Genomic DNA, 23,741 nt, shown 5'->3' with positions numbered 1-23,741 from the left:
CCGGTTAAGTTCTAATTTCTATTTAATTTTGGTTCCAAGGTTTGTCAATTTGAAAATTGCTTTAAAATAAATCAGAAAGGCCAGTTTTCAGATACAATTAGAATTAGAGCCGAAGTTAAGTAAGAAACAAGTTTTCAACATACAATATTGTACCATCTCTTTTGCCACAAAAAAAAAAATGAATCAACTTGCACCAATAAAAAAAACAAAATCACATCCTCATGATCATCCAGATGATGGGTTGTCAGTCACTATAGTGTAAAACACAAAGTTCGGAAACGTCTTTGTTATGTCTCTGCACAATACACAAACATGGAAGAACTGCGTAAGCCCCCACCGAAGAAGATAACAAAAGAGATGAAGGTATAGAAAGAGAGGCATCACTTACTTGAGATGCTGAAGGGTCATGTTCTGCAACAAAGAGGGGTGACGAAGAACAAGACTCTGCCACTCTTCCTTATCAATCTTCCCGTCCATTTTACTATCAGCTTCTTCAAATGTCTACACACACACCAATCAGTTTTTTTTTTTAAATACCTCATGTCAAAGAATAACGATGAGAAAAGCCTATTCAATGGTCATTGGATATCAATTTAATCAAAGCACACCTTGTCTATGATGATCTCTATTACGCCATCAGAAAGATTCATGCCAGATTCAGCTAGAGTCGCCACCATCATCTGCCTCAACTTCACATCAAATAGAGGATCAGAGAAACGAAACACACAAACACTTACCTAAGAATAATACCAACTGTATATACATATATACCTCTTGTCTCTCTATAAACCCTTGGTGCTTCAGATCATACAGCTTGAAAGCAACTGCAGAGGCACAAAGAGATCAATATCAAAGAGCTGTGACAAGGTTGAATATCAAGGAAAATGGTAGATCCCTTCTACTACTTACACTCAAGCTTATCCTCCATTCGAGCCTTGGGGTGGAAAACCGAAATAGCACGTGCAAAGGTTTCAAAATCAAGGATTCCAGTATGCTTGGTATCAAACAAGTCAAACACCTGCAAAGTCTTGAATATGAGTTCACAGCAAGGGAACCTAGATGTGGGGAGTTAAGAAGTTTTTGTTTACCCTATCAGCAAAAAGGCTCTTCTTTCTGTTGGATTTAAAGAGTACCAACTGAAACTGTTCCTGCATAATTTGAAAGGATCCTAATTGAGAGTGTATAGGACGAAGAAAGTGAGGATGGTAGTTTATGGCATACCTTGTCGATAAGGCCGGCTTTGCTGATGCTCTTGAACATTTCGTAAAGAGCTTCAATCTCATTCACAGTAACTGCAATTTGTATATATGAATATGACTTAAGTTGTGAAGTTAAAAAAGGAAAAAAAAAAGGTGGAGGAGAAGAATACATACAGACAGTGCCTTTAGCAAGATCCTTAGGGTTGGGAAGACCCCTGGAGTGGTGATGAAGATCAGAATCACAACAAGTCAAGATAAAAATGGAGAAGTGCTTTAATGCATCTAAACACTGCATCATCATCTCTCCTTCCAACTCACTGTTTCCATGCCTACCACAAACACATCAGAAAATGGTTAATTCCTTTTGAATATCAACAGGCATTGAGAAGAGAATTCAAGAATCGAACACAAGTTTGCCGATCAACGCATCAAATGAATGGCTTTGACTTTCGAGAGAGAAGGAAAGTTTTACTCTTTATGGAGTTGTGTCTAGATTGCGTGTGAAAAAGAAAGCTTCAGGTATCAAGACTTGTTCCAACAAAAAAAAAGTTAATACAATTTCACCACGATCTAGAGCTGTAGTTGGCTGCTGAGAGCTGAGAAGGGATCAACAAGCTCGTTGGCGTGTATATAAGTCGTCTGTCTCTTGGTTGGTTGGTGACAACTTTTAAGTTTGACATTTTCAGAGAGAGGAGGTAGTATAATAATGCATTCATCAAGACCGATATAAGATACCTAAGAATCTTTCCTCCATTGACACAGGTCTCAGTTCGTGTATCTCAGCCAGCAACAACTCTCAGGGCATTTCAACTGATTCTGGGAGTCCAAGTGTATTGACATTTTGAGGGTAATCTCTTTACCACTCTCCAAAGCCGATCCTCAAGAAGAGCTTGCTCTCATCGGCACTGCTTCACTTATCGTTAGAGCCATTCTTCTTCCGTCTCCTACATCAGACAGAGACTGCGATGACGAAATTGCATAGCATATACAGAGCAAAAAAACTCGATCAGGAAGGTGTAGACAGCAAAGAGAAGAAGGACAAGGTCTGGAGAAAGAAAGAGAAAGCAGTTTCAGAAACATTATGTTCTGTTTCTGAAACAGAGCGACAAGAAGAAACAAGAGAAGAGGAAGTGGGCTTTGACAATCTGAAAGCAGAAACGAGTTTCACCAAGATGGGCTCACAAGAAACAACACGCAAGCCCACTCAAACAGTGAATCAACCAACGGCTACTTTCAGACAACATCAAAGCATGGAAAAGGACAAACGGTGTGGTCCTGCGTCGTACGGATTGAAGCAGCCTATAGCATTGCAGAATCGATTCCAGCTGTTGGGGATCCAATGAAGAGAAGACCAATGTAGACAGCAAAGAGAAGAAGGACAAGGTCTGGAGAAAGAAAGAGAAAGCAGTTTCAGAAACATTATGTTCTGTTTCTGAAACAGAGCGACAAGAAGAAACAAGAGAAGAGGAAGTGGGCTTTGACAATCTGAAAGCAGAAACGAGTTTCACCAAGATGGGCTCACAAGAAACAACACGCAAGCCCACTCAAACAGTGAATCAACCAACGGCTACTTTCAGACAACATCAAAGCATGGAAAAGGACAAACGGTGTGGTCCTGCGTCGTACGGATTGAAGCAGCCTATAGCATTGCAGAATCGATTCCAGCTGTTGGGGATCCAATGAAGAGAAGACCAATGTGACAGCTAAGGGAACAAACTAGGGCTTTCACACTTTAGTATAAATTAAGTCATTACATTGTAATAGATTTCCAAGCAAGAAAAATAAAATGAAAAGCTTCAAACTCTCTCACGTTTAGATCTGGTTGTCTTGTTCTTGTTTACATGGTATCAGAGCTCAGTGAGCACATCCTGAGCCATGGAAAACACTTTAGATCTATACTCTCAACCAAAACTCAACATCTCAAACTGTGTTACTATCAAACTCACTGAAAGAAACTACATACATTGGAAGCGGCAGTTTGAGTCTTTTCTCTCTGGTGTTGATCTTCTGGGGTTCGTTAATGGAGCCTCACCTCAGCCAGAGTCCGTAATCCATGTTCCAAACATAGCTGGAGGATATCGCGATGTTCCAAACCCTGACTACCAACAATGGGTTAGATCTGATCAAATAGTTCAGGCATGGTTAGTTGGTTCTCTCTCTGAAGACATTCTCAGTGTAGTTCTTGGTGCTCAAACAGCTCTGGAAGTTTGGGTCTCTCTCGGCAACCACTTTAACAGAGTCTCCTCTGCTCGTCTGTTCGAACTTCAAAGACGTCTCCAAACTGTCTCCAAAGCCAACAAAACCATGACTGACTATCTCAAAGAAATCAAAGGGCTATGCGATCAACTGAACTCTGTGGGAAGCCCTGTTACGGAAAAGATGAAATTTTTGCGGCTCTTCAAGGACTTGGTCAAGAATATGAACCCATAAAGACCAGTGTGGAAGGAGCTATGGATTCTCCTCTGGCTCCTACGTTTGAAGATGTCGTGCCTCGTCTTACTGGCTATGAAGACAGAATCAAGTCTTATGAAGGTTCTCAGACCTCCGTATCCCCTCATCTGGCGTTTCATGTCTCGGCTCCTGATCAAACCTATCCGCAAAACACAAACTACTCTCAACAGCTTCCTCACTTCACTCAGTACAGAGGTCGAGGGGGCAATAACGGAAGGTATAACTCCAGCAGAGGCAGAGGTTACTCTACAAGGGGCCGTGGATTCTACCAGCAAAGCTCGGCTCCGGGAAACAACCTTCAGGGTGATGCCTCAAGTCGACCTACCTGTCAGATATGTGGTCGTTTTGGACACAATGCGTTGAAGTGCTACAGACGTTTTGACATTTCATATCAGAGCACTGATCAACCCTCAGCAATGGCAGCTCTACATGTCTCTAATGATCCCTCTGAAGCCAGTCAACAGAACTACAATGGGACTGAATGGTATCCAGACACAGCCGCTTCAGCGCATGTCACTAACTCTCACCAAAATCTTCAGACTACTCAACCTTATCATGGTAATGACTCGGTGATGGTGGCTGATGGGAACTTCCTTCCCATCACACATGTTGGATCGGTTCCATTGCAAACCTCTTCAGGTATTATCACTCTTAAAGATGTCTTAGTATGTCCCAGCATAGCCAAGTCTTTATTATCAGTGTCCAAGCTTACAGTTGATTTTCCCTGTGAGTTCACCTTTGATTGTGATGGTGTGTATGTTAAGGACAAGCTCACCAAGCAAATCCTGACACAAGGAAGCAGACTTAAAGATCTCTATGTTCTAGACAACTCAGCCTTCACAGCGTTCTACTCAGCGAGGCAAGTGGCAGCTAGCGCTGAAGTGTGGCATAGAAGACTGGGTCATCCAAGTGCTGAGGTCCTTCAAACTTTGTCTCGTCTTCAAGCTATTAATGTCAATAAAAGCATGTCCAAGATCTGTGACTCTTGTCAACTTGGGAAAAGCTCTAAACTATCTTTTTCCAGTTCTTTGTTTGAGTCTAGTAGACCTCTAGAGAGAGTTCATTGTGATCTCTGGGGTCCCTCTCCTGTCACCTCTGTCCAAGGTTTCAAATATTATGTCATCTTCATTGACAATTTCTCAAGATACACTTGGTTTTATCCTATGAGACAGAAGTCTGATTTTCTTCAAATCTTCAAAATCTGGCAAACCTTAGTTGAGAAACAGCTAGATAAGAAGATTCTAATGTTTCAGTGTGATGGAGGTGGTGAATTTGTCAGCAACAGCTTCACAGCTCATCTCTCTTCTCACGGAATCAAGCAGCTCATCTCTTGTCCCCACACGCCTCAACAAAATGGTATTGCGGAAAGAAAACACAGACACATCACTGAGCTTGGACAGTCCATGTTATTTGAAGGAAAGGTTCCTCAACGTTTTTGGGTGGAAGCATTCTTCACTTCTTGCTTCCTTGGCAATCTGTTACCTTCCTCAACACTAGCTAACAACAAAAGTCCTTATGAGACCTTGTTCGATAAAAGACCTGAGTATTCAGCACTCAGAATTTTTGGCAGTGCTTGTTATCCTTCACTGCGTCCTTATGCCTCGAATAAGCTTGATCCCAAATCTCTACAATGTGTTTTCATGGGATACAATGAAAAGTACAAAGGGTATAGATGTTTACATCCTCCAACAGGAAAGGTTTACATCAACAGACATGTTCTGTTTGATGAACTAAAATTCCCCTTTGCGTCCACTTACATTCACTTACAACAACAGGATACTACTCCTCTGATGTCTGCTTGGCAACAAAGCTTCATGTCACCCAAAACAGCTCCTGAAAGGTCAGCCTCAGACAGTTTTCAGAGGTCTACTACGCCTCCTCAGACTACAGCAGAATCTTACTTCAGTGTCATGCCTATCCCGAACATACCTAGCTCAAGTGCCTCACCAGTCTTCACGGTTCCAGAGATCACAGAGACAAGCCTTGAAAACAGAACATCAGTCCAGTTTGGCACTCTACCTCCAACTCGTCTGACTACGCAAGCTATGGATGAAAGAAATGGGGTTACTTCTCAACAATCTCCTGAAGCAAGCAATCAGTCTGGCTCTAATCAGATGAATCTTCCCACAACACAAGCGACAGTTCCTGAAACTTCAGTCTCTCAGTCACAACATCCTATGATAACCAGATCAAAAGTGGGAATCACAAAACCGAACCCTCGATATGTTCTGTTCACGGTCACCTCCTCTCCAACTACTCCCAGAACTGTTACTGAAGCTCTCAAACACCCTGGATGGAACGGAGCAATGACTGAAGAAATGGTTTCTTTTGATGAGACAGATACCTTCACCTTGGTGCCATATCAACCCGATATGCATATACTCGGATGCAGATGGATATTCAGGGTCAAGCTCAACGCTGATGGCTCAGTGAAATGTCTACGATCTCGGCTTGTGGTAAAAGGTTATGATCAAGAAGAGGGAATTGACTATCTAGACACCTACAGTCCTGTGGTTAAATCACCAACAATCAGAGCTATTCTACATCTAGCAACCGTGCACAAGTGAGACATTAAACAACTGGATGTCAAGCACGCCTTCCTCTACGGTGATCTTACAGAAACTGTGTATATGCACCAACCTCCTGGCTTCATCAACAAAGAGAAACCTGGCTATGTGTGCAAACTAAACAAAGCCATCTATGGACTGAAACAAGCTCCAAGAGCCTGGTTCAACAGGTTCAGGGATTTCTTGTTGAACTTTGGGTTTATCTGCAGTCTAAGAGATCCTTCTCTGTTTATTTACCGTCGAAATGGAGACATAATGCTCCTCCTTCTTTATGTGGACGATATTGCTCTCACTGGAAGTAACAACAAGCTCATCAGTACACTCCTTGAAGCTCTGAACAAAGAATTCAAGATGAAAGATTTAGGACAATTCCACTACTTTCTTGGACTACAAGCGCATTTCCACTCCCAGGGTCTCTTCTTGAATCAAGAGAAATACGCTGAGGACCTGCTCCACATATCTGGTATGTCTGAATGTACTCCTGTCTCCACACCTCTGCCAGTTCAACTACACAGAGAACCGGATGAGACGCCTCTGTTTCCACAACCAACTTACTTTAGAAGCCTTGCTGGAAAGCTTCAGTACTTGACCTTAACAAGACCAGATCTTCAATTTGCTGTCAACTAAATCTGCCAAAAGATGCATGCTCCAACAGAAAATGATTTTCACTTGCTCAAGAGAGTGCTCAGATATCTCAGAGGCACTACCAACCTTGGAATCTCCTTTGACTCTACATCTGAATCTGCTGTTAAAGCCTATAGTGACAGTGATTGGGGAGGATGTCCTGATACTAGAAGATCCACTGGAGGATTCTGCACATTTCTCGGTTCAAACTTGATATCCTGGTCTGCACAGAAGCAACAGTCAGTGTCAAGAAGCTCCACCGAAGCTGAGTACCGAACCTTATCTGACACAGCAGCTGAGATCGTTTGGCTCACAAACATCATGGACGAAATTGGAATTCCACAAGTCTCTCCCCCTGAACTATTTTGTGACAATCTATCCGCTGTCTACTTGTCAGCCACGCCAGCTATGCACAAGAAGTCCAAACACTTTGAAGTAGACTTTCATTTTGTAAGAGAAAAGGTTGCTGCAGGGAAGCTGATAGTTCATCACATTCCCGGAATTCATCAACTAGCTGATATCTTTACAAAATCCTTACCGGTGAAGACCTATCAAGAACTCAGGTTCAAACTTGGTGTGGTCGTGTCTCCCACACAAAGTTTGAGGGGGCATGTAGACAGCAAAGAGAAGAAGGACAAGGTCTGGAGAAAGAAAGAGAAAGCAGTTTCAGAAACATTATGTTCTGTTTCTGAAACAGAGCGACAAGAAGAAACAAGAGAAGAGGAAGTGGGCTTTGACAATCTGAAAGCAGAAACGAGTTTCACCAAGATGGGCTCACAAGAAACAACACGCAAGCCCACTCAAACAGTGAATCAACCAACGGCTACTTTCAGACAACATCAAAGCATGGAAAAGGACAAACGGTGTGGTCCTGCGTCGTACGGATTGAAGCAGCCTATAGCATTGCAGAATCGATTCCAGCTGTTGGGGATCCAATGAAGAGAAGACCAATGTGACAGCTAAGGGAACAAACTAGGGCTTTCACACTTTAGTATAAATTAAGTCATTACATTGTAATAGATTTCCAAGCAAGAAAAATAAAATGAAAAGCTTCAAACTCTCTCACGTTTAGATCTGGTTGTCTTGTTCTTGTTTACAGAAGGAAGCACCCTTGGCCATAGATATTTCCAATCAACTATCCGCAGCAGCAGCCTCTCTACTGTAATCCAGTTTCATCATCATCAAGCTTCTCCATTTGCCAGCCACAATCGATGATCACCAACTCAAATCTCCATCATAGGTCATTCACCCATGTCACAAGAAAGATACATGCCCATTTTCTTCATAGTAAGACACGGGCCTAAAATAGGCCCATTTATGCCGAAGTGAGCTTTTTGATTGATGAAATGTGACATTATTATTAGGGGAGTAGTTTAAAACAAGAGAAATTTACCACCTAAGAAACTTTATGACTTATCAATTACTTTTGGAAGAAATTTACCACCTAAGACACTTTATGACTTATCAATTACTTTTGGAAACACAATTAACTTTGTACACACATTTTACATGGATAAAGACACAAAAACCTTTCACCTTAACCAAACTAAACTTTTTCAACTTTCTTCGTTGTATAAACAAGACCAATCGAGACGTGCACACTCCCTAACACGTGTAAAAACCTTTGACTAATGTAAATCTAATCCCACACAAAGTTCAATCGTCTTCATTTTTGCTCACCCCTAGATTCTCGATGCTTCCTTCAAATCCAGCAAAACCTTTGTCAGATCTAGAAGCGAGATTGTGAGATGAATCTAGAAACGACACGATAAGGATCTCAGTTAACGACGCTGCAATTTCAATGGCAAGTGTGTTGGGAGAGGGATGAAAAAGTTGGAGGACAAGAAGAGACGAAGACGACGAGCATGTTGGAAGCGGTGATTGCGGAAGCGGTTGAGGATGTGAAGAACTGGAAGCAATGATGAAAGATGCGGAGGAGAGCTTAGAACTGAGGTTGGGGCGATTGCGGATGCGGCGGTGGAGAGGTTAATTAAGAGAGTGACAAAGAGTGGGTTTCAGGCTAAGAGGAGAGCTTCTGGGATGGGAGGGTCTGAGGGGCTTCCTCCTTCCCCAAAAGATATGTATGTTGGTTTTGGATCAAGATAGGCTCTGGTTGTTACTCTGTCCACAGTCCGCTCGTCCACGCCTTTGTCAAAAGCATCAGGTACACACATCCCATGTACACAACTTGTCTTTATCCAACTCTCCTATTCACACCTCCCATGTCCACACACCTAGACTAAGAACAACTTCATGTCTATATTTTGTTGTTATGGTAAATGAAAAACCAGATTCATAAGTCATCCGTCCACAAATTGTCTATCCATAACTCACATGTCCACATAATTAGAACTCATGTCCAAATATTGTTTATCCACAAAAATATTTATTAATTATTAAAATTATCAAAATGGATGTCAAAGTATAAAGGGAAAAAAATTATAACAAACTATACCAAATATATTTATTTATGTATTTTAAATTTTGAAATACAGTCAAAATAAGACATAAAGGGTGAATGTATTATAATAAAAAATAATTATGTAATACAATCTTATTATCCACCGTTGGATCTTGTTGATTCTAATGAAATCTAAAGGCATGCAAATCTCAAATATAAAATTGTTACACACCCGTTAGATTTTTTTAGGCAAATTCAATCTTGTGGTTCAAATTAAGACACACTACCAAACCTTTTTAGTGTCCACAATTCAGCTGAGTTACTTTAACCTAACCATACAAAACACAGTTAATTGGGCTTGAGGACATAAAGGTCAGAAAAAGGACAGTTGTTCAAATAAAGTGTCTCAACAGCCCAATGTGTCTCTATATGTTAAAAGAAGTCAAAATGTGTCTTAGATGGTAAACAACTCTTGAAACAAATTTCATCTTTTGATTTTCATCATCATAATCCCATTTCCACTCTCTATACAAATAAATACACGTATTATGTACACCAGCAAGCTCTTCTCACATATTCAACAACAAAATAATCTGGGAGGCATTTACCTCATCATGAACACCTTCGGTATTGAAGCAGTTGGCTCAATAGTTTTTGCACAGGAGTGCTTAAGACCAAGGGTCTTTGACATATTTTAATTCTGAAATATCCATCGTGTGAGAGGTTTGACGAAAGAAACTTTTCGGACGGTAGTATTTTCCTGAATAACTTTGAAATTTGATATAGCCAAAAGAATCTCAGTAAAATGAAATAGTATTACATTGATCTCCTTGTTATTAACGGCCTATTTATGCATATCAAGCTAAGGCAAGGGACCTCTTTGCCGAAAAGAAACTCAATTGGTGGAACATAAATGTAAACCACATCAACTTCTCTGTTTAAAAAAACTAGGTTAAAATCCCCTTAAAAAATCTGCATATGAGAATTTCGAGTATTACTATGATATATATGTCTACCACTGAATTGAGTGTGACCAAATGTGGGATGTGGAGGTAACTGGTAACCAAATTAAAATTATAGGGTGATTAATGAAATTAACTAACCCAATGTGACTATCTCATATCGATTATAAAAATGCAAAACTTGAAATGAATATGCGATGAGTTAAAACAGATTATCTCATATCAATTATAAAAATCTATTTATCTATCTATCTATCTATCTATCTATCTATCTATCTATTATTATAAAGAAAGGTTTATTCACCCCTGGTTAAGACACCTCATCCGCCACATAGATAAGTCGAGTTACGTCGTGCTGACACGTGTCATGCATTTCATTTAATCCAGTTCGAGATGGACTTTGATCGTGGACTTTAAACAACTGGGCTTCTAATATTATTACCAAAACCTGCAACTATTAGCTTCATCTTCATATTGGGTTCAAAGACCTTTGTTGTTATTAGCCACTGGTGGACAGCTCCAGTTTAGCCAACCGACTATGAAGATCCTACTATATTCCGAACACCGATTTTTTCTGATCAATATCTGCTGGGAGCCAACTGTCTCTGTCTAATCGCTTCAAGTTCTTCTGACTGGCTATCGAAATCCAACACTGTTACAGATCTCAGACTGCATTTAATCATCGTCATTAACACTCATTAACGCCATTCCTCACACGATTTAACATACAATACTTCTATGAATCTACAACTATAAATATGAGAGTTTTTATGTGAAATCATCAATTCTATCCTCTCAATCATTCCCAAACTTTCAGAGATTAGAATGGCAAACTTCTTCTCATGCTCACCGAATTGAAATCCGTCATTGTATCACCACCTTCGAGGGGGCTGCTGAGATTTTGGGAGTCGAGATCTATCTCTTTGTATTATGTGTTTTTGTATTTTCCACCGTCTCTCACCTTCCATTATTGCGTGAAGACGGAGACGTTGCCGTGACGTTCGATATTCACTCCACCACCTCTGGTCAATCAAGGCGTAATGGTTTAGGGTGCATTCAATCAACTTAGTTACGCTTATGTTCCTTACCTCCGTAGCCGGAAAGCTTCTGTGAGGGATCGAGACCTGATCTGCGTTTTCTGTGGCAAGCAGCAACGGAAACAGTTTTCTCCACTTCCGTCTACAAACGGCTTCTCAGTGCTCCTGATCCAATCAAGCTTATCTTCACTTCAGCCTACAAAAGGTTTCTCAGCTCTCTTGATTTAGATGGATAGGTAAGAACATCAAACATACAATTTTTTTTTGCTGATAAATACTTTTCATTCTGTTTATTGCATTGTGCTAATGTAAAGAAGGAGACTTTATGAAACGATTTTATCTGCAGGAGATGGTAGAGACACTAAAAGGAAACAAATGGATCAAGCAGAGGAGCTAAGGCACACGTAGTAGAAGGAATCGTTTTGTCTGAGTTTCTTGATCTGGAAGTACAATGGTCTGCAAGAGAAGAAACACTGATGGACTATCAGTACATAATAAAACACTATGAATCTAGGAGGAATCAGTGTTGATGATTATTTTGTTGAAAGAAGAGGAGATCGTTCCAAAGTGGATCTATAGGGGAGTAAACCCGAGGACTACATCGTTAAATCATTGGTTTGGTTAAGGGAAAATATGTGAAGAAAAATGCTTTGTCCGGATGACATTTTAGTTTGTTTCTGGGACGAAATGCGCAGTATAGTGTTTCTTCTTTAATTTTTTTTTTCAAAAGTGTTTCTTTAATCTATAAAAAAAACATGATAGTGTTTCTGGTCGCTCTCTTTTCATAATTTTCAGTCGACTCTCATGCATGTCAGCCACCGTAAATGTTCACTGTCTCGCCGCTTTTAGGGACCGTCTCAAGGCTGGTTCAATGTTCACACTATAGCTCCTCGATACAGATGGTTTGTGCTTCCCTTCTTTGTCTTCCCAGTCTATCTGTAGTGATTTGAGATTTTTTTCTTATAACTGTTTTGTTTTCTTTAAGATCGAATTGTGGTACTGGCCAATTACTTGGTGGTGCAGAGTCCTTTTCCTGTAAAGTTCAGATCGACGGGGCTGGTTTGTTGTCTAACTCTTCTCAGACACACCAGAAAGAGGAGTGTGAAGTTCCATCTTATTTGTTACATATTTTCTGCCGCGAATATATTTTTATTCCGCCAAACATGCTTCTTTATGGACAGGGGCGTCCCTGTCCGTGTGGGATCCATAGACAAAAAAAGATTTGGAGGCCTATTTAACTATAGATCTATTTTATTTTTATTATTTTTACTAATATTTTTTTTTTGTTTTTTCATTGACATAATAATAGTAAACTGAGTTTTAGTTCAATTGATGTTATTATTTTCTTTTTATTATAAATAACACTGAAATACAAAAGTTAACTATGAAAACTTATTATAAAAGTTTTAGAAATAGAGACCTTAAAAAATTGGGGGCCCTAGGCCTTTGTTTCAACTTGTTGTGCCAAGGCACGCCCCTGTTTTTGGAGTTGTGTAGCTTGTGAAAAAGTGTTTAGTGTAACCAATCTTTAAATTAAGCTTCATTCTTGGATGAGTTTAACTCTGAATGTTCTAAAAGATTTGAATAGTTTTCATGTTTGAAATATTTGGTAAAGATCACTTTGTAACTTTAACATGTGTGGATTCACACTAAGAAATGAGAGTGTGTGTTCTTCATAAACAAACCAGAGATGCTAAAAAACCAGGTCCTAAATTTATGTTTATGTTTTGAATAGTGATAAACTCAAGGTATCTTTGGCAATGGTTAATAGGAGGATGAGAAGCATATGGCGTAAGGCAAGACAGCTGAAGGATTTCCAAAGTGGCTAGAGTCGAAGTATGGAAACAGGAAAAGTATGTGCTCTCTGAGTCAAGAGAGTGACTACATATTATATTTACCTAAGTGACGTGGGATTACTTTGTTGAGGCGTTGTCGTTTATCTTTGACGGTATCAAACAGTCTATAATCAAAACATATATCTTCTCTCTTTCCTCTCTTCTTCCTATCTTCTTTTATATTCTCTTCTTTCTCTATTTTCTGGTTACAGGTTACAGAGTTGATAAGTGGAAACTTATCAAGTAGATTATAAAGTTTCTATGTGTTTATCTAAGTTTGATAAATAAATAAGAAATATAAAAGATTTTTTTTATCAAAAAAGTATCTATATATAAAAGGATAAATAAGATCATTTGTCATTTTAATATCAAATAAAAATTTACCCAACATAATTTATAACTCCCAAACAGTGTAAGGAGCCTTGGACTCTTACGACCTGAGATAATAGAATATTACACAATATTGTATTATTTAATATTTTGAGATAAATTCTTTATTTCTTACACATATATAAATAGTGTACTATTTAATCATCATCATCTATATGTATGTCGAATAATTTTAATATTATTTTTAACAATTGGTTATATAAAATAAATTAGAAATAAAAAATTTAACAAAATTAAATAATGTAAGTGTATACGAAGCTAATTTACAAGAATATAAAAGAACATATGTCATTAATAAAATTGTAAATATAATAAGATTTAATTATTCAGTCATCTACTTGTTAAATAGTAGTAACTAATATATATTTTTTTCATTATGTTACCCAACTATAAAATAATTGTCTAGAACAATGATTTAATATTCACCTTTGCATTATTTAAAGTAATTTAAAAAATAGTACAATTAATGATAATAAAAATATCAAGGAATTCAAACAATAATTTGCGTGCTAAGACTTCACGGAACAATGAGGGATACAAAAATATTTTCGTTATAGCAACACTAATGAAGGTTTACAATATCTACACACAGATAAAGAATTTCCCGTCCGTCGGGCCGACTCCAGTACTAAAAATAAAATGTGACTAATGTCAGATGAGTAAAAAATGGATGTTATATCAACTGATGTAGCAGAATCATCTAGGGTTTAAAAATATTCTTTTCAATGCTTTATCAGTATTCTTAGTGTTTATCAGATGATTATAAAGCATGTGATGTATTGTAGAAGTTGGATTAGTGGATAGTGGTGCTGGAGAAACAATTACAGATCTCCAAAGAACATAAAATAAGAGAAACAAGGAGTTGCGTTGAAGGAGCAAATGGTTGAAATAGCCGCCGGCTTAATACTTTTATTTTAGCTTTTCATGTTAATTAATTTAACTAAACTAAAAAGCAACATTAGATGATAAGTAAATATTAAATGGCAAAATAGAACACAAGAAAGATTTATTAATAGGGCTGGCAAAAATGTCCGTAAATTTTGTTCTAATTCGTTATCCGTTTCAATTCAAACCAAAACGTCCCGATACCCGTAATTCTACAAAGTAAAACAAATACTAATATGCAATCTTTGTAAGAAATAAATTAAATCACAAATACTAATATTTTTAGAAACTGATATCATATTCGATTCGTTATATGCATATATATACACATATATTTAAAAACAATTATATATATATATAAATATTTGTAAGTTTTACAATATATGTATCTATTAAATTTATTATTTTAGTTATTAGAGTTTTAAAATTAAGCAACTTTTATTTTTGTAAGTTTTACAATATATGTATCTATGTTATTTCTGGATTTTTATTTAATTTAATTTTATTTGTATGAATCGAACAAGAAATCCGTTTAAAAAAATTGGATCCGGATACTAAATATTCGGGAAGCCATAAATCAAATCAGATAGGATAGTTGATTATTCGGATGAAATAGAGGGATCACAAATATTTCCAAAAACCTTGATATTCTATTTATATCTACCCATATTAATGGCAACTCTGAAAGCTAGAGATGTGAAAAGAGTTTTTTTCCTTTTACGAGCAAAAAATGATAAAGTTTTTGATCAAATAAAGAATGCCAAATTGCTAATTGCTAACTGCATACGCGTGCAGCATATCATTGGTTGAGTAAGGTTTGAGTGTGTGTTATAAAAAGCTACACTAATCACCAGTAGACTGTAAGCCGCCGTCAGAACTAAGCTCTCCGTTCTAAAGCCATGGCCGAGAAGGGCAAGAAAAAGGTCTTTCTTCGTTGCATTTTATCTTCTTGTTTTGTTCTTCTTTCGGTAGACAGAGAAAGTTGTGTGGGTCTTTGAGTTTACATCTTGTGGGAGCTTTTGATACTTATTTTTCTGCTCATTTCTTGTTTTCTGTTATTATATTGTTAGGTTTTTGTATATATGGGATATATATGTTTTGTGTGGATTAAAAAGAAATTCGATCGTATTAAATAAAGTTATAAGAAGAATCTAAGTTTCTTTCTTAACGTTTGTGTGTCAGAGATCAAACCGGTTCTTCTGTCTCTTTCTTTTGCCGTGATTAGATCTTTAGAAACGTCCAATCCAAGTGTATGTTGTCACTTTACGGCAGAACCTGACTTTTAGTGATGTCGATATCCATTAAACAGGTAACTATGATGAAGTTGAAGGTGGATCTTGATTGTGCCAAGTGTTACAAGAAGGTCAAGAAGGTTCTTTACAAATTCCCTCGTGAATTACTGAGTTCCTTCCTTTTTTTTTTAAGATTCTGGTGAATTATATTATTTGATATTATTCGATTGGTAATGAAATTAACTTGAGTGGATGGTTTTGTGTGATTGGGAACAAGAGAAATCAGAGACCAATGGTTCGATGAAAAGTCCAACATAGTCATCATTAAGGTGGTTTGCTGCAGCCCTGAGAGAATTATGGACAAACTTTGCTCTAAAGGTGGCGGCTCTATCAAGACCATTGAGATCATCGAGCCCCCCAAGCCACCACCAGCCCAACCTTCTCAGAAATCTAAAGAAATAGAGAAAACTAATCAGACAAAAGAATCTGAAAAACATACAACTTCTGCACCGGCCACGGCACCATCACATGCTCCAGCCCCGAAACAGCCAGGACCGCCACCACCGGTAGGGCCGAAGCAGCCAGGACCGACACCACCGGCGGTTCCGAAGCAGCCAGGACCGACACCATCGGCTGTGCCGAGCAGCAAGGACAGCCACCACCGGCTGTGCCAAGGCAGCCGGGACCGCTACCACAGCCGGTGCCTATGATGCCGCAAGGGCAGCCCGTAGCAATGTGTTGTTGGCCATACTACGACGGTTTTGGAGGTGGACCAGCGTTCTATGGATACGGAATGCTGCTGCCACAACCATACGAGTACTACGGCCGACCAGTCTACGATAGCTGGGGAGGTGGCCCACCACCTGGTTACCGACCATGTCATCTCACTAGATGCAATTTCTTCAGCGAAGACAACCCACAAAGCTGCTCCATCATGTGATATGACTCATCTTCCTTTTCAATCTTTTAAAATCTTTATTTTCCTTCAAATCTTTCTTTTTCCAATACAAATAATGAAAACAATGTTATGTAGATGTTTACGTGCATTGTTGTGTAAGAGAGCAATAAGGAAGGAAGGGTCGTATTTTGTAGATTTTGTAATTGGTAGCCATTTCTATCTGTAAATGTATAAACATTATGCAAATAAAAATAAACTGTTTCATTTTCTTAAATATAAACCAAAATAGCATTTCCATTTATCAATTATCTACTTTATGTGTTGCGCCCGTGATTGAACAAATTATTTCTTCCAAATAAGTGTTGGTGGGAATATTGGGATGTTAACAAGTTTGTGATGCATCATGCATAAGAAGCAACTTAATCTCGTTTCGAGACGAGATGATTTCGTTAAAAAAAAGAGATGAGATGATTACTATTACCCAACACCCAATTATTTATTTGCATTTTTATAAAATATTACAAAATCGTTTATAAAAAAATATATATAAATTTTCATGTTCATATTTTCTTTCAAATTCACGTCTATTTCACTTTTTGAACTATTTTCTTACATATTTAACGAAAAACTGTTTTAACCTTTTTTGCACATTTTTCGACTATTTTTAGTTATAATCTAAGTTTTTTCTGTGATAATTTCAGATTGTGTATTCTAAATTGTTAAATATTTCAATTTAAATTGTATATGAATTACATTTTTATGATTGCTATATTTCGCTCCAAAATTAATTTTAAATTAGTATTAGTTATTTAATTGTATATGTTTCGAATAAATATTTTACTATTTTCTACTTAATTTATTTGTGTACATTAGAAATTAATTTTACTGTAGCATGGAGTTTATACTATTTTTTCTTTTTTGAACACAGAAATTTAAACTGTTCTATAGTAGGTTTCTATTTTATGAAGCTAAAAAGTGTTAGAGGGTTATCAAAACAAAGATGAGCAAAGTATGTTGGGATTGTTTTCCTTCTGTAATAATTTGTAAACCTAATATCACTTGCGTATATATACGTGAATCATCTTATTTAAAAAGGATCTGAATTTCATCAAAACAAATGCATTGAAAGAAAAAAATCTCCAATAACGCACTTAAGAGCATTGTCACACGTTTACATCAACATTTTAAAATCGTTTGGTGCTTGTGAGTGGGGGCGTGTTAGGAATGAACTCAATCACTCTATTGATACCTTAGAATACAAAATTACTTTAATGTCAATTAAGGCCCCTCCTCAAAGCTAAGAGAGTTTGTCAAAAACAAATTACAGCAGTTTTCTGTTCTTCTTCATCCTCTCCCAACTCATGCTTAAATACAAAACTAATTAAACTAACTAACTACTACCACATCCACTACACCCTTCCACTAAACAAAACATTAAATAAAAATAAACGTTTCATCATTATTTTGATCTAAGGCCCCACGTCATCTTTTTCTCCACATTGTATCCCATCAAGACTTGTAGTGGATGTACTAGTGTGTCAAACGTTTATCTTTAATGTGCTTGTAATTGATTCCGATTTGAACCACTCATCTCTTTCATCCGTGTTCTTCGCTTGTAACTCTAAAGGAGCGGAACAAGTGCAGTTTTTCCGCAGTGCATTTACCATTCACCTTTTTTTGTTTGCAAAAGCAGTTCAAGCAGGAAATCTGCATGCAGTTCAATATTTGTTGTCTTTTTTGTGAAAAAAGCAGGAGATCTGCATGCAGATCTCACCCGCCAACATTTGGTAGTGTTGATCTGCTTTTTTTTTGGTCAATAAATAACTTTGTTACAACACATAACTTTAAAAATATATTTATCTAGTTTTATGAATATAATATTTTAATTTTATTTTATTTATAACTTTAACAATACAAAATTATCATTCTCTACTTATCATATTTTGTCATATAATTTTTAATTTTTTTAAATAAGAATATAAAAAAAGGATAAATATCTTATAAAACATTTACATGTATTTCGGGCGATCCTATAACATCTAAGATATTTGTTTAGATATATAGGTATCATTTTTATTGTTTTAATATATGATATAGAGTTTTGAACTGATTTTGTCATTCATAAGTTATAATAAATTATTTGATCGGTTTGATCTGGTTTTCTCCTGCATGATCCGCTTGATCTGCACTTGTCCCGCTTGATCTACACTTGTCCTGCTTTATCTGCATGATCTGCTTGATCTGTCCCGCTTGAACTGCTTTTACCATTCGAATTAGGTCTATTTTGGTGGCTCTACCTCTTCCACTGTCACTTTTTCTGTACTGATTCCAATCATCAGCTGTTTGTTTATATGCCACGCAAAAAACACACCGTTACACCATATTATTGGGTAGTGAAGCACTGAAATAGAAGGTTTCATCTCTAATTCTTTTTTGCCTGACTTTTTTTTTCTATTTAAATCAATTGTCATTAGCTTACCTTGATTGCTTTAACTTGTACTTATCCTTGTCAGATATTTACCAGAACTTATATTGAGTTATAACAAGTATAGAAGCTCAGATTTTGGGTAATAAGCTTCCCTGTTATTTTTGTTTTGTTCAGTGTCGATCATCTCGATCATTGGATTCTGTATAATTGTATTCTAAGTTTAGTTTAAAAAAATGTCTTGCTAAGTATAATGGGAACCGCACAATGTTGTAAGATTTCTTTCTTCTTACTGATAGCTCATGTATCCAGCCAGTATCCTGAATTTCTAGATTTTGGAAACTTCATCTAGATGAATATGCAGACGTTATCCAAATCCATGCTCCTTGTATGCCTTAAGCAATAATGATGAGAGGATTTCAGCACCTAAAATGTGTACACTAAGCTTGCCGGTTAGAAGAGGTGGAAGATCTCGAAAGTCAGAATGATTTGCTGACCAGTGAGAAGGATAGTCTGATGGTAAGACATTGCATTGGTTATTTGTGGATTTCGAGTGGAGAATTTGAGAGCCATTTGAGAGCCATATATGTAGAGTTGAGGAGTGGTCGGACATCAGTCGGTTATTGTCTTGAATGCGGCCATGATTGATCTAGAGAGGTGGAGGAAGTGGATCCACCGTAGGGATGAAATGGTTGGACGTTTGATTAAAACTCCTTTTGAGTTCCTAAAAAAGTTAAATAATAATCATATTATATAAAGAAGAACTTAATTCTCTTTTTAGGGTGCCACGTCATCAAATTGATGCCTCTCATCGCGACACGTGTCCTCCTTATTAAAAACGTTGCGTTTCATTAAAGTTGTTTGAATGTATATGGGCCTCGACTTTATATGGGTTGCATGATGGTTTCGGTTGGGAAGTTTAAGTTATTAGAGCATGTGCAACGGTAATAACCAAGCAATCCTTAACATAAATCCTTAATGCTTTTTGATTAAAGAAATATTAAAAGAAGAGAGGAGAGTTAAGGATGATCCTTAATTAAGGATTAAAAATCGAAGTCCTTATCTTGCTGGCACATATTGATTGGTCCGTTTTTTGTGTTGACTCTGGTAAGGCGAGTTCGAAAACACGCGAACCGTTCTCATTTTTTCAGAAACCCGAAAAAAAAAGCAGAGCAGAAGGCGAGGCGATAGAAAGACGACAGAGAGGCCAATTGCGATCTCGATCCGTGAAGGTAAAATTCGATCTTAATCTATTTTCTTTTTCATTCTCGCGTTTATGCTTGTTGATTTCATCTCGTTTTAGGGTTCGATTGAGGTGTTTTATAAAATCTAGGGTTTGAAATCGGATTGGGGATTTTTCCGATTTAGGGTTTTCGTATTGGTTTGATTTTTTTGCATTTTCACATCGGTTCTTTGTTGTTATCGACTGGATTAGAGAGGTTCTGGTGTGAGTTCACAATCGATTTATGGTTTTGGTTCGTGATTTCAAAATTAATTTTTTTTAATAAGAAACGCGACTGGATTAGAGAGGTTTTGGTGTGAGTTCACAATCGATTTATGGTTTCGATTGTGGGGATCAAATAGATTTTGGGTTCACAATGGAAATGGGGTTTTCGTCTGCTTGGAAACTCATTGTTCATATTGTTTACATTCGTTTCTTGTTTGCAGATGGCGATTCCACATGAACCTCATTTCTTTAAGCCTCTGCTTCCTGGTTTCCACAGTGGCGTCGTAAGAACCTCACTCTCTCTATTTGTTTACATTCGTTTCTTGATTACATGTATTTCTTGTTTGATTAACTTCGCATTTTCTTGCAGACAATACCACTTGCCTTCTTCTCAAAGCACATAGAAGGGAAGACGAACCAGAAAACATGGAAACTAAGATCAGACGCTTCAGATCAAACTTGGGAAGTGATACTAGAAGGCAGGACACTCACCGGAGGTTGGAAAAATTTCACCACAGCACACGACCTTCAAATCGGTGACCTTGTGATCTTCAAACACGAAGGAGACATGGTGTTTCATGTGACTCCTTTTGGTCCTAGCTGTTGTGAGATTCAGTATACACATCCTCACATCATCAAGGAAGAAACCGACTCCGGTGATGCTGATGACAATGAGATTAGTAAGTTTCAATCAAAGTTCATTGTTTTGGTCCTACCTGTTGTGAGATGTTTTGACGTGGAAATTGCTTCTTTTATTTCAGGAGGAACAGTGGCAATGTCTTCTTTCTCATATGACTTCTGTTTTTTGGCTGAGGTCACGGCTTCAAATCTAAAAGCAGACAAACTTGTGAGTCATTTTTCATACGTATAAACCAGATTTAGTTAGTCAATTTTGATTCCTAAAAACCATATTCTGTATTTGCAGTATCTTCCTAAGCGAGCTACTAGTTCTACTGCTTTGAACAAACAATGCCAAGAGATGATACTAGTGAACAAAGAGGGAAACTCATGGACTGCGAGTTTGCGATTTAGCGAATCAGGCGGCATGTATTACATCACAAGGGGCTGGGGAAAGTTCTGTCGTGATAACAGATGCGACATAGGAGACTTATTTGTCTTCAATCTGGTTGGAGATGGGAAAACTACTCCCTTGTTGTGTGTATGCCCGGAAAGTAAAGAGTGTTCTGAACTACTGAGCAAACACTTGAGCAGAAAGCGTGGTGAGTCTTCTCCATTGCCTTGCTTGAGACGTCTTTAACTTGCTTGTTCTTTCTTTGCTTCTAGTTTAACTTGCTTGTTTGGTTTTGTTCTGTAGGTGATATTGCTTCAAGCTCACGGGTGAATTAGAAGAATGGTCAAGTAGTCTTGCGTCTCTTTAGCTTGCGTCTTTAGCTATGTATCTCGGACTTGTTAAGAGCTTTTATCCTCTTGTTTTCTTTGCTACAATGTACTTGTATGATCATTTCAGTTTAGACTCAAGTTCTTGTGTTTCTCTACTCTCTATGATCATTTCAGTTTAGACTCATGTACTTTTAAGTTTAAATCTTTGTACTCTACTCTTGTAAGTTTAAATCTGTTTAGCTAACTACAATCTTGCTTCTTTTCATTCTCTTCTCTTTTATGTTATACAAGTAAGAAGATAACTTGTATGCTCTAAGAACGTAACAAAATCAAGCTTAGAAGATAACAAAAGTTGTACAAGTAAGAAACATACTTAATTTACAAAATGAGAAATTATATACAACACTTATTTGATTTGATTCAAAATATTTGTATGTTTACATTTTCTTTTCTAATAAATGAAAATTTTTAATTTCTTGTTTTAAATTTTAAATTTTTAAGATTAAAAAAAAACACACTAAGGATTCCATATTGGATAACACCATTAGACCTATAATTATGATAAGAGTCCTTAACTATTGAAAAAAAAAAAAAAAAAAATACTATTATATTGCTAAGGACTCCAATGGTGGGTAACACCATTGGAGATGTTCTTAGGCTCAACATATGTCGTCCAAAGCCTTTGTTCTTCTTGGTCAATCCGCCGTCTACGAAGCCTTCATCAACCCTAACTCATCTTTCCGTAAAAAAAATCTTAAATCGTTACAGAATAAGGATGAGTGAAGTGTCGTATTGAAGGCGTTCATTAACCATTGCTCTCCACTTTTTCCACGATCAATCTTTGAATGCAACCCAATCAACATAACCAGTCGAACCGCCCATCTGGTCATCGATGAGATTTCTGAGGAGAAGGAAGCCTTCTCGGGGTTGTTCTCCTTGCCTCACTAGCAAACACATGGGATGATATGACGGATCATTCTCCCTCACTTTCTTTATCAGCCTCATTAGCTTTTTCGACATCCCATTCTCTTGCTCTTGCAGTGTAACCTAAGATCCACCACAAAGAAAGACTGAGAAATTAGTATGGAAGCATATAGATCATTATAAGATGTAACGCTGGTTAATAAATTCATATGTACGTGGATGAAAGAGCATACCCTTGAGAGCTCTGCTGCAAAGTCAGCCCCAAGAAGACATTTAGCAATGTCAGGTGAAAGCATCCGACCAAACCACAACACCAATCGAAACCCATCATCGTAAATGTAAAGGCCTCTAGAATCCAAACTCTCTGCAGCCAGAGGCATTCTCCTTAGTACGTCCTTAAGGTCATCATGGTCTGCCGATGGCTGCAAACATGTCAAATTCATTAATGATTTTATGAATTTTCTGAAAAGATGTACATTGAGATAGAGAAGCACAAACCTTTAAGAGCCATTCGTCAACACGGAATAAACTGGGATATAACAGCTTCAATAGCTTTTTGACAGGCAGGGCCATCATGGTGAAGCCTGCCGCACTTCGTTCGTCAAGTGAAGCATCAGCTGGTCCACCATGAAGAGGTGTGGACTTACAAATGGCCAATCCGTACAATGGCAAGAACTTCAGAGACTCTGGGTATATTAATCTAGACCCCAGCCGATGCTGCACCGAGTGAAGATTACGATATTCTCTGAGAGCTTTAACAATCTTTTGCTGTATAGGATGATCCTTAATTAAGGATTAAAAATCGAAGTCCTTATCTTGCTGGCACATATTGATTGGTCCGTTTTTTGTGTTGACTCTGGTAAGGCGAGTTCGAAAACACGCGAACCGTTCTCATTTTTTCAGAAACCCGAAAAAAAAAGCAGAGCAGAAGGCGAGGCGATAGAAAGACGACAGAGAGGCCAATTGCGATCTCGATCCGTGAAGGTAAAATTCGATCTTAATCTATTTTCTTTTTCATTCTCGCGTTTATGCTTGTTGATTTCATCTCGTTTTAGGGTTCGATTGAGGTGTTTTATAAAATCTAGGGTTTGAAATCGGATTGGGGATTTTTCCGATTTAGGGT

General features: G+C 37.6%; 3 protein-coding genes and 1 pseudogene across 8 annotated transcripts; 2 read left to right on the top strand and 2 right to left on the bottom strand.

Annotated features, from left to right (window-relative positions):
- Positions 1-48: 48 nt before the first annotated feature.
- LOC103869742 (calcineurin B-like protein 6) lies at positions 49-14,033 on the bottom strand. 6 transcript variants are annotated; one of them, XM_033280805.1, is made up of 10 exons: positions 1,764-2,184; positions 1,607-1,688; positions 1,374-1,516; positions 1,222-1,292; positions 1,089-1,148; positions 910-1,018; positions 772-824; positions 609-689; positions 389-501; positions 49-295 (listed from the first exon to the last, which is right to left on the bottom strand). In XM_033280805.1, the coding sequence occupies exons 3-10, from the start codon at positions 1,498-1,500 to the stop codon at positions 226-228; spliced, it is 684 nt and encodes a 227-aa protein (XP_033136696.1). In that variant the 5' UTR covers positions 1,501-1,516; positions 1,607-1,688; positions 1,764-2,184; the 3' UTR covers positions 49-225. The 6 variants fall into 6 exon arrangements, with proteins under 6 accessions (XP_033136696.1, XP_033136692.1, XP_033136706.1 ...); XM_033280801.1 differs by having other exon boundaries at positions 1,374-1,528; positions 1,767-2,184; XM_033280815.1 differs by lacking the exons at positions 1,607-1,688; positions 1,764-2,184 and adding an exon at positions 8,522-14,033 and having other exon boundaries at positions 1,374-1,528.
- A 65-nt stretch (positions 14,034-14,098) lies between these two features.
- On the top strand, positions 14,099-19,181 carry LOC103869725 (annotated as a pseudogene).
- Positions 19,182-20,705: 1,524 nt separating this feature from the next.
- Positions 20,706-22,288, top strand: LOC117126661 (B3 domain-containing protein REM7-like; the record flags this gene model as incomplete). Its single annotated transcript, XM_033275353.1, has 2 exons — positions 20,706-21,200; positions 21,240-22,288. Coding segments are annotated over 2 exons (867 nt in total), but the record flags the coding sequence as incomplete, so codon positions are not given.
- A 225-nt stretch (positions 22,289-22,513) lies between these two features.
- On the bottom strand, positions 22,514-23,409 carry LOC117128429 (protein transport protein Sec24-like At3g07100). The gene is made up of 3 exons (XM_033280785.1): positions 23,117-23,409; positions 22,852-23,040; positions 22,514-22,741 (listed from the first exon to the last, which is right to left on the bottom strand). Exons 1-3 carry the CDS (start codon positions 23,192-23,194, stop codon positions 22,529-22,531), a joined length of 480 nt encoding a protein of 159 aa, XP_033136676.1. The 5' UTR covers positions 23,195-23,409; the 3' UTR covers positions 22,514-22,528.
- Positions 23,410-23,741: the final 332 nt, after the last annotated feature.

The sequence above is a fragment of the Brassica rapa genome, chromosome A01 (genome assembly GCF_000309985.2).
Source record: "Brassica rapa cultivar Chiifu-401-42 chromosome A01, CAAS_Brap_v3.01, whole genome shotgun sequence".
Taxonomy (NCBI): domain Eukaryota; kingdom Viridiplantae; phylum Streptophyta; class Magnoliopsida; order Brassicales; family Brassicaceae; genus Brassica; species Brassica rapa.
This window is presented reverse-complemented; position numbering and strand designations above follow the sequence as displayed.